Genomic DNA, 13,344 nt, shown 5'->3' on the forward strand with positions numbered 1-13,344 from the left:
AGCTGACAAACAAATAAGGAAATTTTATTTATGCTTTTCACAGAGGACTCTGTGCTTCACATTCTTAAAATTTACAATTACTAAAATGCACAATCACATTTTATAGTTAAAATGAGAATAAACTCAATCTGAAGCAAATAAAAAAAAAAAGTCTTACTGAAATACCAACAGCGGCACTGTGGATCAGCTGTGAAGTGTTGGCCTCACAGTTCTGACGGTTTTTTTTGGTCAACTGAACAGGCATTTCTTAAGGTATAGTGCATGCCACAATTTGGGAGCAAGTGATATCCCTATCTGAATGTTCTGAACTCCTGTTTCAACACCAGGGTGAGTTATGCTCTGATGTACAGCATGGGAACTTAGCCCGACTGCGAAAATAAATCCATTGAAACCCCCTTCCTATATATATATATATATATATATATATATAAATATATATATGGTGGTAAAGCGCTACTTTTGTCTAAATGAATCCCCCCATACTCCCATACTAATTCAATGTAGTGTTTTGGCACCAGATGTTGCCAAAAACAATGCTTTTCTTGTTTTGAACTGACCACAAAAACTGCCCTAAAAAAATTAAGTAAATAACAGAATGGGTTATTCCCCCCCCAAAAAAAAGTCAAATAAGTGAGTTCGAGAATGTGCAGCAATGAATGTGAGGGCGTTCCCAGTGGTTAAAATTTCCTAGTTGATGTCCATTTTTCTGTACATGTAGTATCCACCAAGCTAGCTCTGTGGTGTGAGGCCCAAGTGTGAGTTCACATTTTCAAAATAGGTACATTTTTTTTTCAATATTTGATTAATAAGGTATTGCAGTGGACACAAGGAAAAAAGGGGGGCAAGACTGTTTTTTAAAAAAAAAAAAAAAAGCAGGGGATTTTTTTTTTTTTTTAACATGCAGCAAGTTATGCTGATCCAACCATGAAAATGTTCCCAAGAAACAAACGAGGGTTCAAGTACTTTGAATTTACTGTAGTGAAATCATCCCCCCCACCCTGAAAAAAAAAAAAACAGTACAACATGAGTAAAATTATAAAAAGCAATATTTTATATTTTTCCTCGTAAATAACGCTTATGCCTACTTCACAGTCACGGGTCTCGAATTCGCAGGTCTGGAAATGACTCAAAAGCCTTTTCCAGCTGTCCCATTTGGGCTGTCATCCAACATGTGCTCAGGTGTGCTTATTCACAAGCTTGTATTTGCTCTCCCCAGAGGGTCAACAGTCGTTGTGGTTGCACGTGCAAACATAAAACACTGCTCACAAAGTTGGGGATATTAAGGTGTAGGGGGAAATTTCGAGATGAGGCTAAAGTTTTACCCAAAAGCCCTATAATGGGTGAGGGTCTGGTGCCATATTATATGATGACCCAAAAGGCCGAACACACTGACCTCCTGTTTCTTGTCGAGGATATGGTTCAGATCCAACAAGAAATGGAAAAAAAACTGAGAGAGGCCATCATTTTATAGTTGTACTCCTGCTTTAAACAGTTTACATTATTCCTCACCTTATTCATGGTAAATGAGTTGAGTGGTCCCACACCCAGCAACGGAATTTCAGGGGTCTGCTTGCAGCCACATGCAAGTAAACTGACACAATCGCATTCAACATAAATGTCACAACAAAAGGAGACGATTGTACCATAGATAGGACGCCATCTGTGCCAAGAGAGACCAAGCGGTCCCCCAGGCAAACTCAAGGCCCAACAGCAGCACCCCAAAAACTGGAACCCTGGAAGAGAACGTAGGGACCCGCTGTTGCCCCCTTGGCCAACCACCACCCCCATCTTCTGTCACACGCACTGTGCTACCCACCCACGGGGATGTGACACATCCCTCTCGATCAGTAGATCCAGCCACTGTAGTCAACGCCCACCCTGGCCAACGGATGGAGGGCCGACAGGTGTGCCCAACAGGGTGGCACTCCAGGGGGCAGCTCCTGGGTACAAGAGATGCCCCCACCCCGTCATAAACGTATTGGATAATCCCTCAAGCACTGTGAGTTTGACTGCCAGATCCCCGACTGGGTGCCACGGTCCCTATCCCGTTAGTGTTGCCCCCATGGAGTGCTGTGCCCTAAAATCTGGAGTGGCCCATTGGATGGAAGGAAATTAAAATGTTTATTTGCACTGAACTGTTCAACCATTTGTCCAACAAAAGTCTGCTAGCTAAATGCTAACATAATGTGAAACCTCATAGAATGGGATAACTGTAGGTAGTTATAAAACTTTCAAACAACTCCTTCAACGCTGAGCAACAACATATACAGACATCATACTACAAACACAGAAGCATATACTGGATTCTTTCTGCTTTGTGGAACACAGACCACCTTCTCTGCCTCCTTTTCCTGTTCTTAATTACTGTGTATCTTTCCAGTGTAGCCGAGTGCTGCCCGGCATGTTGGGCAATGCGGTGCCACACTTGTGGAGCAAAACTAAATTCGGACTTGCCTGTATAATCTAAAATGAATAAAGCGCAATCGCTCAGAGAGCCCCAAAGGGGGCAAGGGCGCAAACCATCCGCAATAAAGCGCCGGATCACTGTATCCCCAGCTCACCTGAGATGGATTCTGATTATGAACTGTTGAAGGTGACATCCTTGTACTTGACGATCTTGCCGTCACGCATCACCACCTCCTTTTGCGCCCACGTTTCAACCTCGCCGTTTTTTTCCTCGAAGCGGCGCACCATCACCCGGCCGTTGGCGGGCAGGTGGTGCGGCAGATCCCGGTTGGCCTCCTGGTACAAGCCCATCTTCATCATGTCTTTGGTCAGGTCACGTGCACCACCAACGCCACCTCTACCGCCTGCTGGGACCAGCGCTTGGGTCTTCTGCGGGGAGACCGAGCGGGGTTGTCTGGCGCGGTGCTGGACGAGTTGAATCCCCGGTCGAGGGTTGCGCTCCCACTCCAGTGGGGATCCACGCCTGTTCATTGGTGAGTGAGCTGAAAAAATATTAGAAATTTGTCATTATTCATTAAGTAGTTTTTTTTTTCCACATTGTTTCAATTGAAAATCGTGGACCAGTTTAACAGTTTAAGACAATTTTAAAACATATAACCATTTTTAAAATCCGATTATAAACAGTGTCTCTTACATTGATGCCTTGACTTGTTTCATTTGTTCTGTGACCATGCACGCCGCTCAGAACATTCCTATCTCACATCATCTTTGCAGAAACATGCCATTACTCTCTTCCAGTCCCACTTTGTGCTCCATCTGGTGTTTGTGCGTGCCTTCACCACACGGGGGCAGTATGATACATTCATGCATCATAATTTCACAGCTCGGCTGCAGTACGATTCGTTTTTCACAGAAAAAGGATGTATGCCTGTGAGTATTTTATATGTCTAGATGTGTTGCTTCCCCTTTTGTGTTCAAATATCCGTTAATCAAAAGGGGATAATGCCGCAACGTAGCAGCTATTTGTTAGCTCGTTTACCGTGTTTTCTATTAAGCTATCGGAATTCCCTAAAGTAAAGTGACCTGGTTGTTTAAATACTAATAGAAAGTGCTGGGTTCGAATCCTGGCACGGGAAACGAGAAATAAAGGAGGGTAAAAGGACAATGAATGTCTGAAGGGAAAATTAAAAATAAAAAAGGATGCATTGATGGAAAGCGACAGAAACCAAAATAGCACAATGGAGATAAGTTAGGGCGTCTGCCTCACAGTTCAGGTTCAGGGTTTGAATCCCAGCTAAAAAAGGAATGAAGAAAAAACAATGACAGGAAGATAGGTCTGAAGCGAAGAAAGGGAAGAATATAAATCAAAGTGATTCTCAAAGTGTGGTACATGAATCACTGGTGACACTGCCCAAGTAATGTTTACTTATATTCAACCTTAAAGTTCAATATATTTATATTAAAACTTTCCGCACCTCGCCTATCTCTGTTGAAGGGAGACGCTCCTCTCCGACCTGGCGACGCTGATCGATTCCTGATCTGATTCGGCGACGGGGCGAGGTGTCCCTGACCTCCGCCCGCCCTCCTTATGTCTATGATGACGCCCACCATAGAGGCCCTCAGGGTGGGGTTGGTCTCCACCATCCTGCACACGGCCTGGCAGTAGGGCTGGTTGTGCATCACCTCCCGGATTTTGTCCGGGCACACGCTGGGGGTATGCAGTCGGATGCGGGCGCAAAGTTCTGCAATGATCTTGCCCATGGCCCACACGTCCGAGCGCTGGTCCCGCTGGCTGTGGCGCTGCAGAACCTCGGGGGCCGAGTAGGCTTCGTTACCCATGTCCACGGCCGAGTTGAGGCCGCGTCGGAAAAACTTCGCCAGGCCCAGGTCGATGATCACGGCTCGGTTGGTGTTGTGTTCCACCTGGAGTCCGAGAAACATTACAGGAGTGGGTTCACGAGAACTGTTTTGTAAAGTGTGCTACACGTGGGCTCTCTCTGGTGGTACATAAAAAAAATGCTCAAGTACGGTTTAGTTGTATTTAAACCTGCAGTATGGAACCACTTTTTCATTCATCTATTCCCTACATATAGACACAACCATCCACACTGCCAAAGTCAGACAAATGAACCACTCACTCTACTATCAGTGACATAAAAAAAAAAATCCTTTCAAAAAACCCACAACTAAAGGAGATCCTGGTGCTGATTAAGCCCATCAGTTTCTCTCTCATGTATTTTTTCAGTATTTGTATTTTTTATTTGGTGAATGCCCAATTCATTTCCCAAACTCAGATTACCCACCTAATCATTATCTTCAACTCATAAACTGTTCTGGTACATCAACTAGTGCCTGTTGATCATTACAGTGTTTTTCAAACCTGTATTTGACAGACAAGATGGTTTTAGATATAAAATGTATTCGAATCACTGTTGTAAAAGTACATGGCATAATGAAGTTGATGTTTCTTTTGCTATGACTTTGATTGGTCCAATAGTTTATTGATTTGGGCAAAAGGTAATCTTGATTTAAACACGCTGACCCACCATGATGTTTTCGGGCTTGAGGTCTTGATGGACGATGTCTTTAGAGTGAAGATGCAGGAGCCCCTCACACATGCCTACGATGATTTTGCCTCGATTTGTTGGTGTCAGCTGTCGAAAAAAAAAAGCAATAAATAAAAAGAAAAATGAAAAGATGGAAGGCTTTAGCTCAGGTGAAACTGCTCAACCTGCTTGTTCTCCCTCGGGCTTGAATGAATTTTCATGTGTGGAATTAGCAAAGTGTGATAGAGAAACAAAACTTCAGGAGTATTAGAATGGGGTGGGGTCAACTTTGACTTGAATTCCTCTAATCAAGCATTTAAATTATCAACAGTTGTGTAGGCACAAAAGTCTGCTCACCGCAGACGTAGATGTATAGATCATTTTAAACTCCAGGATGCATGTCACACAATCAATGTGTCCCAGTCTTCAGTTTTTCTCTCTGTATGTACAATATTTTTGTGATATCCATTTCTCTTGCTCTCAGTCAATGTAATATACAGTTTGTGTTTGGGTCTGCCACGATTATATTTTGTTGTGAGTCATTTTTGACATCATTGGGTCTCGGGCCTGCCCATGTGTGCTGAGCTCCAGGTGTGCCCTCCTCCCATCTTCCAGCAGAGTGGGCGGTTCTGCAGGTACAAGAACAACAATCTGTGCCAGGTTCGGATCCAAGAGACCAAATCTTTGACCCAGAGCTGGTTCGCTCCTGGGTCATCCAATGGGGAGACTCCTGCATGGGGCTGTTCAGGAGCTTGGCCCTTACTGTTCAGTCTGGTCCTGGTTGAATTTTTGGTCTGGTCCTTCATCCATCCATCCATTTTCTTACCCGCTTATCCTCACGAGCGTCGCGGGAGTGCTGGAGCCAATCCCAGCTGTCAACAGGTAGGAGGCAGGGTACACCCTGAAGTGGTTGCCAGCCAATCACAGGGCACATGGAGACACTTAGCACTCACACTCACAATCACACTTAAGGGCAATCTAGAGTGTCCAACCAATGTTCCATGTTTTGGGGATGTGGGAGGAAACCGGAGTGCCTGGAGAAAAGCCACGCAGGCATGGGGAGAACATGCAAACCCCACACAGGCGGGTCCGGGATTGAACCCGGGACCTCAGAACTGTGAGGCAAACGCTTTCCAGCTAAGCAACTGTCCCACCTTGGTTCCTTCATATTCAATTCTGATTTTCAGTTCATTACCTTGTTGAAATTTTGAGATTCTTTCATTCTCAAATAATTGCTTTATTCTAATCTAAGAAATCTTAAATTGAGATTTGTTGAATAGTGGCGTTTCACATACAGTACTGCAGTAAATGCACTTTCAAAAACAACTTCCCACTGAGACGTAGAAACAAAAACGATCCTCCTCATTCCATTTTAAGCGCCATTAGTTTTGAATTTGACAACACACCACACACCTAACAATGAATCAATCCTAACAAATGGGAATTCTCAATTTTTTTTAACGCATCAACAGCCTTTGGGGATCTTTGCCGAAACAGCTAGCATTTTAAACATTTTGTGACCTATTAACACGTAAGGTTCCCATGTGTGATGTGAGAGCGCTTAACCCTAGCGAACCGAAGACATCCACATTGACCCCATTGGTTCTCTAGGGTTAATTTGAGTCTCGTGCACTTACGTAGGAAAGGAATGTTATGATTCAGTGTGCACGCATTCACAAAGCTTTTTGCGTCCCTCATCATCTTTGTGCGTCAAAGATGCGGGACACACAAACGACATTGCCGTAGACGGAATGAAGCTGCCATCGGGTTGCGTGCTCACCTGTATTTTGGACTTGGCCGCCTTGAAGATGGTGGTCTCCAGGTCCTCTCCAAAGATGAACTCCAGCGGAATGATCCATTTGCCATCTTTCAGGTTGATGTTGCCCAACAGCTTCACAATGTTCGGGTGGTTGGCTTTGCTGCCAACAAACGCATGGAAAATGAACAGATGATGACAAAGAATGGATATTATTACGGTGATTACTGATTTGCAGTGGTGTGAAATTGCTACTTGCAAGTCTGTTTCCGGTAACTACTCAATACTCAGACAAGTCGATATACATGAACTTATTTTACTTTGATTTGATGATGGTTTGTTTTCATGGTTTTCGTTCCATTTTTTTTCTTTGTTGCTCGTGTTACCTGCTACAGATTCTAGCTCATGATGTCTACTTTGTGCTCGGATGACAAGTTGATGTATTCAGAATTTGTAGTAACTAGTGGTTAGCCTGTTACTCACTTGTACACGTCACACTCTCTCTCCAGATCCTTCCTGCTTATGAGGTGCTGGGGAACCTTCTTGATGGCGGCCCAGGTGTCGTCGTACTTCTCCCGGTAAACCTTGCCGAAGCATCCTTGTGCCAGAGTACCGGTGGAGTACGCCATCCGAGTTGTCTTTGTCTGAGCTAAAGGATACCAGTACTTATGACACACTTCACATCATAAGCTATTCCTGTATGGCCTTATGAGATCCAAGCAAGAGCATAATCGAGGAAATCTGGAACCAGTGAGCGCTCTGTTTGCAAATATCACTTTATGGACAACTGTATCATGTCATGATCCTGCCGCTTCAGCACGAGCTGTGCGGGTGTCCGCGCAGGTGCGCTGATTGGAAGGTGCACACCTGCGCCTCATGCAGCCTGATTATGCTATGGATTTATATGACCGCGATGACAACTTGCCGGCGCCAGTTCGTTGAGCTTCATGTCCCATTCGTGTGCTCCGGTATCCCTGATTGAACCTGTGTGTACCGACCTTCGTCCGTTCTCTGACCAACCTTGTAAGCCTGACTCCTTTGATACTTCTGCCTGCGTTGATTGTTCTCCCGTGTACCGAATCCTGCCTGTCCGCTCATCTGCTCTCTTCGCCCGTCGTCCCAACTACCGCTGCTGCACCGGACTGCCTGCTCAATCCCCTACCTCTGCATATAATAAATGTGTCTCTTCTTGAACTACCTTGCGTCTTCCGAGTTCCTGCATTTGGGTCCTACTCTTGTTTCCGATGGGACGTGACATATCAATTATTTGTATAAAGCTCTGGCTCCAACATTAAGCCTTCAGGGATACCTCTCTGGTATTACTGTCATGGTTTGTGTTTTAGTTTAGATTCTGTTTTCCTCTATCCGGTATTGTTCATGTCTGGTGCGCTCACTGTCTCCACCCGTTGTCTTCAGCCTATCAGCTCCCTCCTTATCCAGGTTTTCCTCGCTCTCGTCAATTTGCTTGAATTCAGTTCCTTGGTTTCTTTCAGTCCATCATGGCTCATTGTCATGCTTTGTTTGCTTTTGTGGTGAGTCACACACTGAGTCCAGCCCTTGCGTGTGTCATGAGGGTTAGGTTGCAAGGTTGATGTAACAGGGTCTAGTAGCTGCACCTTATCATCCTAATTATGCCCGACTGCTCTTAAGACCTTGAGGGACTCCAACACAACTCTAAACCATCAACGCTCTAGTTCATAGCCCAGCCGTCTTGTCCACTTTTTGCTTCCCCAAAACCTCATAACTCGATTCTCCACAGATCCTTGCTCCTTGTCACCAGTCTGCCCTTGCTCCACACAAACCGGCGCTCACTTCTTGTGGCCCACCGACAACCCGGATCCTTACCCTGCCAGACTGGTCCCCCTCAGAATCCTGGTTATCCTGGCTCTAGTCCTCAGAGTTATTTTTTTGTGACCAATAAACATTGGCTCACAAGTTATCCTTGTACACTCTGCATCTAGAGCAAACTCTCAATCTCAATCCTGACACACAGTCTTTGTTTGCTGCTTTAAATCTTTTTATTCAAACTTTATTTTATTTTTTAGTATTCACTTCATTTTTCTCTACTATTCCTTGCACCTGGTTTGCCTTACTGTTATTTGAAATTAAACACAAGCTTGAGGTTCCTGCACTTCTGCCTTGCCCCTCGGCTTCCCTGAAATGGGTTCCTCCACCTTCCCGCCTCCTAAACCACAAAAGACCTAATCCTGACGGTTACAGAGTCATGCCCCTTTTGCACTGGCTGACTTCCTGTTCAATTTCTAGCAAGGTTTCTTGAGACTTTTTTTTTTTTTTTTTTGTGCTTCATGTTATGTTAGTACCAGCACAATAGATGACTGGTTAACACACCTGCCTCACATTTCCGAGAAACTGGGTGGAAATCCCGGCCCAGCCTGTGTGGAGTTTACAAGTTCTCCCCGTGCCTACGTTGGTTTCCTCCAGCCGTTCCAGTTACCTCCCACACACACCCAAAATGGATTGTAGGTTCAATGAAGACTCTTAATTGCCCGTTCAGTTCAGAGCTGTACCCTACCTCTTACCCAAAGATAACAGAGATAGGCTGCAGCATACCCGCAACCCTTGTGAGAAGAAATTATTCAGAAAAGGAATGAATGAATGTTACATTAGACATGGTCACCTAATATCATGTTGATTGGTGAAAGTGGGCAACTGAATGAGTTCTCTGGGTTTGGAGTTTTAGGTTTGGATCCATAAAACGTTTTTTTTTTTTTTTTTTATGCTCATCGAAAAAGGCTTTTGATTATATGTTTTGTGGGTTTCCCCACCCAAAGCAGCCTTGGAACATTTGTGAAATTGGTGCGACGGGAATGTCTGTCATTTTGTTTCTGGATGAGAGCAATTATGTAACAACACAACTGCCTTTTTTTTTTTTTTTGGCTCACTACTTACCAAACCAACTTTTTTTTTTTTTAGTATTTGGGATGTAGCATTGGCTCTATGCTGCCTTAATACAGATGAAATATGTATTAAAGCCCACAAATATTCTATCTCTGGGGGTGAATGTGGAATAGTTTAAATTAATTGTCGAGATTAAAGAATTTAAAAGATGATTACATGTAATTTAACTCCCTTTAAGATGAAACAAACCCACAGCTCAATTAACGCAACAAAAAACTTAATAATGAATTGGTAGAAGCTTTTAATCTGTGCATTTATATTTGTACAATAGATACTGTTCTTTGTTCTGCGTCAATCCCTGTATGTACAATATAACTGTCACATTGTTGCTGACTATTCTTATTGCCTTTTCCACTGATATCTGACTGTATAGTGTTGATATTGTCATATATGTACATGTGCCATTTACATATCTGTCATCTGTCAAAGCGCATCTTCTCATGAAGACAAAGGCAAACAATGTGTGATGAAATAAGAGCCAATGAGCATTCCTGGCATGGGTGCGTCCCTACCATTGACATTACCATCGCCGCCTGATGATTTCCACCTTTCCCCAGGAATATATATAAAATATAATACGGGAAAAAAAAAAGATAACACTTTTTCCCGTGTTTGGCTGCATGGAATTGGACAACCTGAAAGTGTGTTTACACCTAACTGTTCTCCGGTCGAATTACAAAGTAAAGACAGACAAACAGGAAAAACTAGCAGAGGTAAAAGGATTCAAAATATCAACTCCATCTTAAACAGAAATATAGGAATAAAATCAGCATACGCCATCTGTCAAAGTCAATATTAAGATGGTAGAAACCAAACACGGATTGGATCTTCTTACCGTTGAGGCACAGTGGAGATGTCAGGTCTGAACACGAATGGACATAGTTAGCTCTTTTATGATTCTTGGGCTTCCTTCGTAGCACGCCTCCCTGGAAGCTGGAGGGAGGACCTGCCCCGGCTTGACGAACCATGTAACAGTCTGCTTCAGGCTAAGAAGTGAATGTGCTTTCTTTTCCCATCAGGATAAAAGACAGGTAGAAAGAGTCATCATAGAGCTAAGCCCATTTCAACGGTGTTGTTAACCAAAACAGCAGCACCCACAGATGCATCTAAACTATAATTTCCTTTCACATGTACTATAACAAAGGAAACAATTCCCTTTCCGTTTGTTGAGAAGTAAATTATCACCCATATGAAGATTTTAGTAGTTGCACACAAGGGGAAAAGAAATCTAGGTTTTACATTTTCTATTGAATTATGAAATGTACTAAAACACTCTAACCTGAGTAAATTATTGGCATACATTTTGATGTATATTAGTATTGCACTTTATTTTTCAATACACTTAATCAGGAAGTAAAACTGCTGTTGGTGTCACATGACAATACGTGTATTTCTTTTTGCTTTACATTTTGTTCCTTAGTTGCAACACAAACTAAACAATAGGCGGAAAAAAAGGGCTAAAAGTAAGATCCACGTCATGAGTGGCAGTTTTGTAAACTAGGACAGAATAGAATTTTCTGTCTGTGTTATTTTGATGATTGGGCTGAAGTGTGTTAATATATTTAGTGCTCACAGTCTGGAATGAAAATGTATTGATGGATTGTGGAAGTGAGTAAAAATATCAGAGAAGACAAGCAAAATGTTGGATTTGGGTTTGTTCTAGTCGTGGGCAACTGATGCCTCATGATCATGAAGCACTGAGGCTTTCAAAGCTTTAAGGCTTCAGTGATGATGACATCTTGTGGACAGTCGAAGCCATAGCAACCTCTGGAGAGCAACACTCAAACACGACAGCAATAAAAGTTCAGAAAAGTCCATCCATTATCTTTGCCACTGGTTGCTAGTCAATCACAGGGCACATAGAGACAAACAGTCGCACTCACAATCACACCTTGGGGCAATTTAGACTGTCCAATTAATGGATTAATGTGGGAGGAAACCCACGTAGGCACAGGGAGAACATCCAAACTCCACAGAGGCGGGGCCGGGATTGAACCCAGGACCTCAGAACTGTGAGCCCAGCGATTTACCAGCTGAACCACTGTGCCTCCTTCCGAAAAGTCTGTTTGATTAACTATTGTGTTCTTTATAACCAATAATGATTAAATCATCATTATAATAAAATATGTAGACGCTCTCGCTGATACTCTAAAAAACATTGTGGATTAACTCAAAGAATAAATGCAAATGATCTTAAATGTGTTGAAGGGTTTGTGTAAAGCTTTGATCTTTATATAAAAACTGTACTAAAAGTCCCTAACAGGATTAGAGATCCTTCCTACTTGGCAAATGATCGTGTGTGAATTCGGCTATTTGTCTCTGGTTGGATGGTTGTACCCATCCATCTCGCCATCCATCCAGCCATCCATTTTCTTAGCCACTTATCCTCACATGGGTCATGGGTGTGCTGGAGCCAATCCCAGCCATCATCGGGCAGGAGGCTGGATACACCCTGAACTGGTTGGCAGCCAATCACAGGGCACGTAGAGACCGACAACAGTTGCACTCACAATTACACCTTGGGGCAATTTAGAGTCTCCAATTAATGCATGTTTTTTAGGTATATGAGGAAACTGGAGTGCTGGAGAAAACCCACGCAGGTACAGGGAGAACATGCAAACTCCACACCGAACCAAACCACGATCATCAGAAATGTGAGGCCAACGCAAGGGGCATTTTCTGTATTGCAGAGCAGGATATTCCGTTCATTTCAGCAACCAAGCTAACAGGTTAGCGCAAGGCTTCAAGGCTTTGCCAGTGAAATGGTATTGATTGTCCCTGTGGGTCCACAGCAAAGAATTGACACCTCGTCAGTCATGCATTTTGTCTCTGGTTGGTTGTTCTTCTTCAGCCGCAGTGGTTCCTCAAAAATAAAATCAGAGCTACAAGATGGTGCCACAGAGGGATAATTTTTTTTTTCAAATATAATTTGGCTTCAGCCTGATAGTGACAGTTTTGCCAAATATGACAAAACGAGATTTAATTGAGAACCGCAATCTCCCCCTTCAAGTTGCCAAATGTGGCCTACAAAGTGTTTGGTTTCTCTCTGACTAATTTACTTGCACTGAAGGTCAGAAAATACCAAGGTGGTGACTGTGTGAGTTTCATTTCATATTGTCATGCGGTACGGATATGTGTGCTTATTAAAAAAAAATATATTATGAAATACAAATTTAAAAAATGCAATGACTCATCTATCAACGCCTCTGCGCCCGAACGTCACTTGGCATGGAAACTGTCAGTAACATGTTTTTATTGTTAACTCATGTGGATGATCTCGAACTACAGTAGGTAATGTGGTGTTACATATTCGAGCGGGAAGGAAAAAGTTCGCTCGACTTTCAAAAAAACAAAACAAAAACTGAGTCTGTTGAACATTATCAAAGAACACTTTAGTCACCTTATCGCCAACTAGGTCGTACCACTTATACTAGGAGGGGATGTTGTGTTAGTTTAGTGTTCGTATATGGCCGTATTAAAAATATTCTGTGCTTAAACAAACTAATTTGCATTTTTAAATGTGTACTATACTCATATTGACTAGATTGTTTGTTGAATCAGTCGGCACTTGCCAAAATAACGAGTTTAAATTTAATGCACTTACCTCGGTGTTTCGAAACATGTCTGAACTTACACCTGCTTGGTGCGTTCAGGTTCCTCCCTCCTGGGCGATACTCGGAGCGTTACAAAATGGAGCTGACGCTTACCTGACCGGAT

At 43.1% G+C, this 13,344-nt stretch overlaps 1 protein-coding gene across 2 annotated transcripts; it reads right to left on the reverse strand.

Moving 5' to 3' along the window:
- Positions 1–3: 3 nt before the first annotated feature.
- zmp:0000000881 (uncharacterized) lies at positions 4–13,339 on the reverse strand. Of its 2 annotated transcripts, XM_061820423.1 has the most exons (7): positions 13,232–13,308; positions 10,463–10,613; positions 7,192–7,357; positions 6,733–6,871; positions 4,953–5,060; positions 3,882–4,329; positions 4–2,948 (listed from the first exon to the last, which is right to left on the reverse strand). In XM_061820423.1, the coding sequence occupies exons 1-7, from the start codon at positions 13,247–13,249 to the stop codon at positions 2,578–2,580; spliced, it is 1,401 nt and encodes a 466-aa protein (XP_061676407.1). In that variant the 5' UTR covers positions 13,250–13,308; the 3' UTR covers positions 4–2,577. The 2 variants fall into 2 exon arrangements, with proteins under 2 accessions (XP_061676407.1, XP_061676408.1); XM_061820424.1 differs by lacking the exon at positions 10,463–10,613 and having other exon boundaries at positions 13,232–13,339.
- Positions 13,340–13,344: the final 5 nt, after the last annotated feature.

This window comes from Syngnathoides biaculeatus, chromosome 5, assembly GCF_019802595.1.
Source record: "Syngnathoides biaculeatus isolate LvHL_M chromosome 5, ASM1980259v1, whole genome shotgun sequence".
NCBI classification, from domain to species: Eukaryota; Metazoa; Chordata; class Actinopteri; order Syngnathiformes; family Syngnathidae; genus Syngnathoides; species Syngnathoides biaculeatus.

What these genes read in the sequence shown, in the direction of transcription:
- zmp:0000000881 (XM_061820423.1), bottom strand. An exon ending in ATCTCCACTGTGCCTCAACG is followed by an intron (nt 7,358 to 10,462) that starts GTAAGAAGATCC and finishes GGTATCCTTTAG; the next exon opens with CTCAGACAAAGACAACTCGG. An exon ending in TCAAGCCCGAAAACATCATG is followed by an intron (nt 4,330 to 4,952) that starts GTGGGTCAGCGT and finishes CTCGGACTCCAG; the next exon opens with GTGGAACACAACACCAACCG.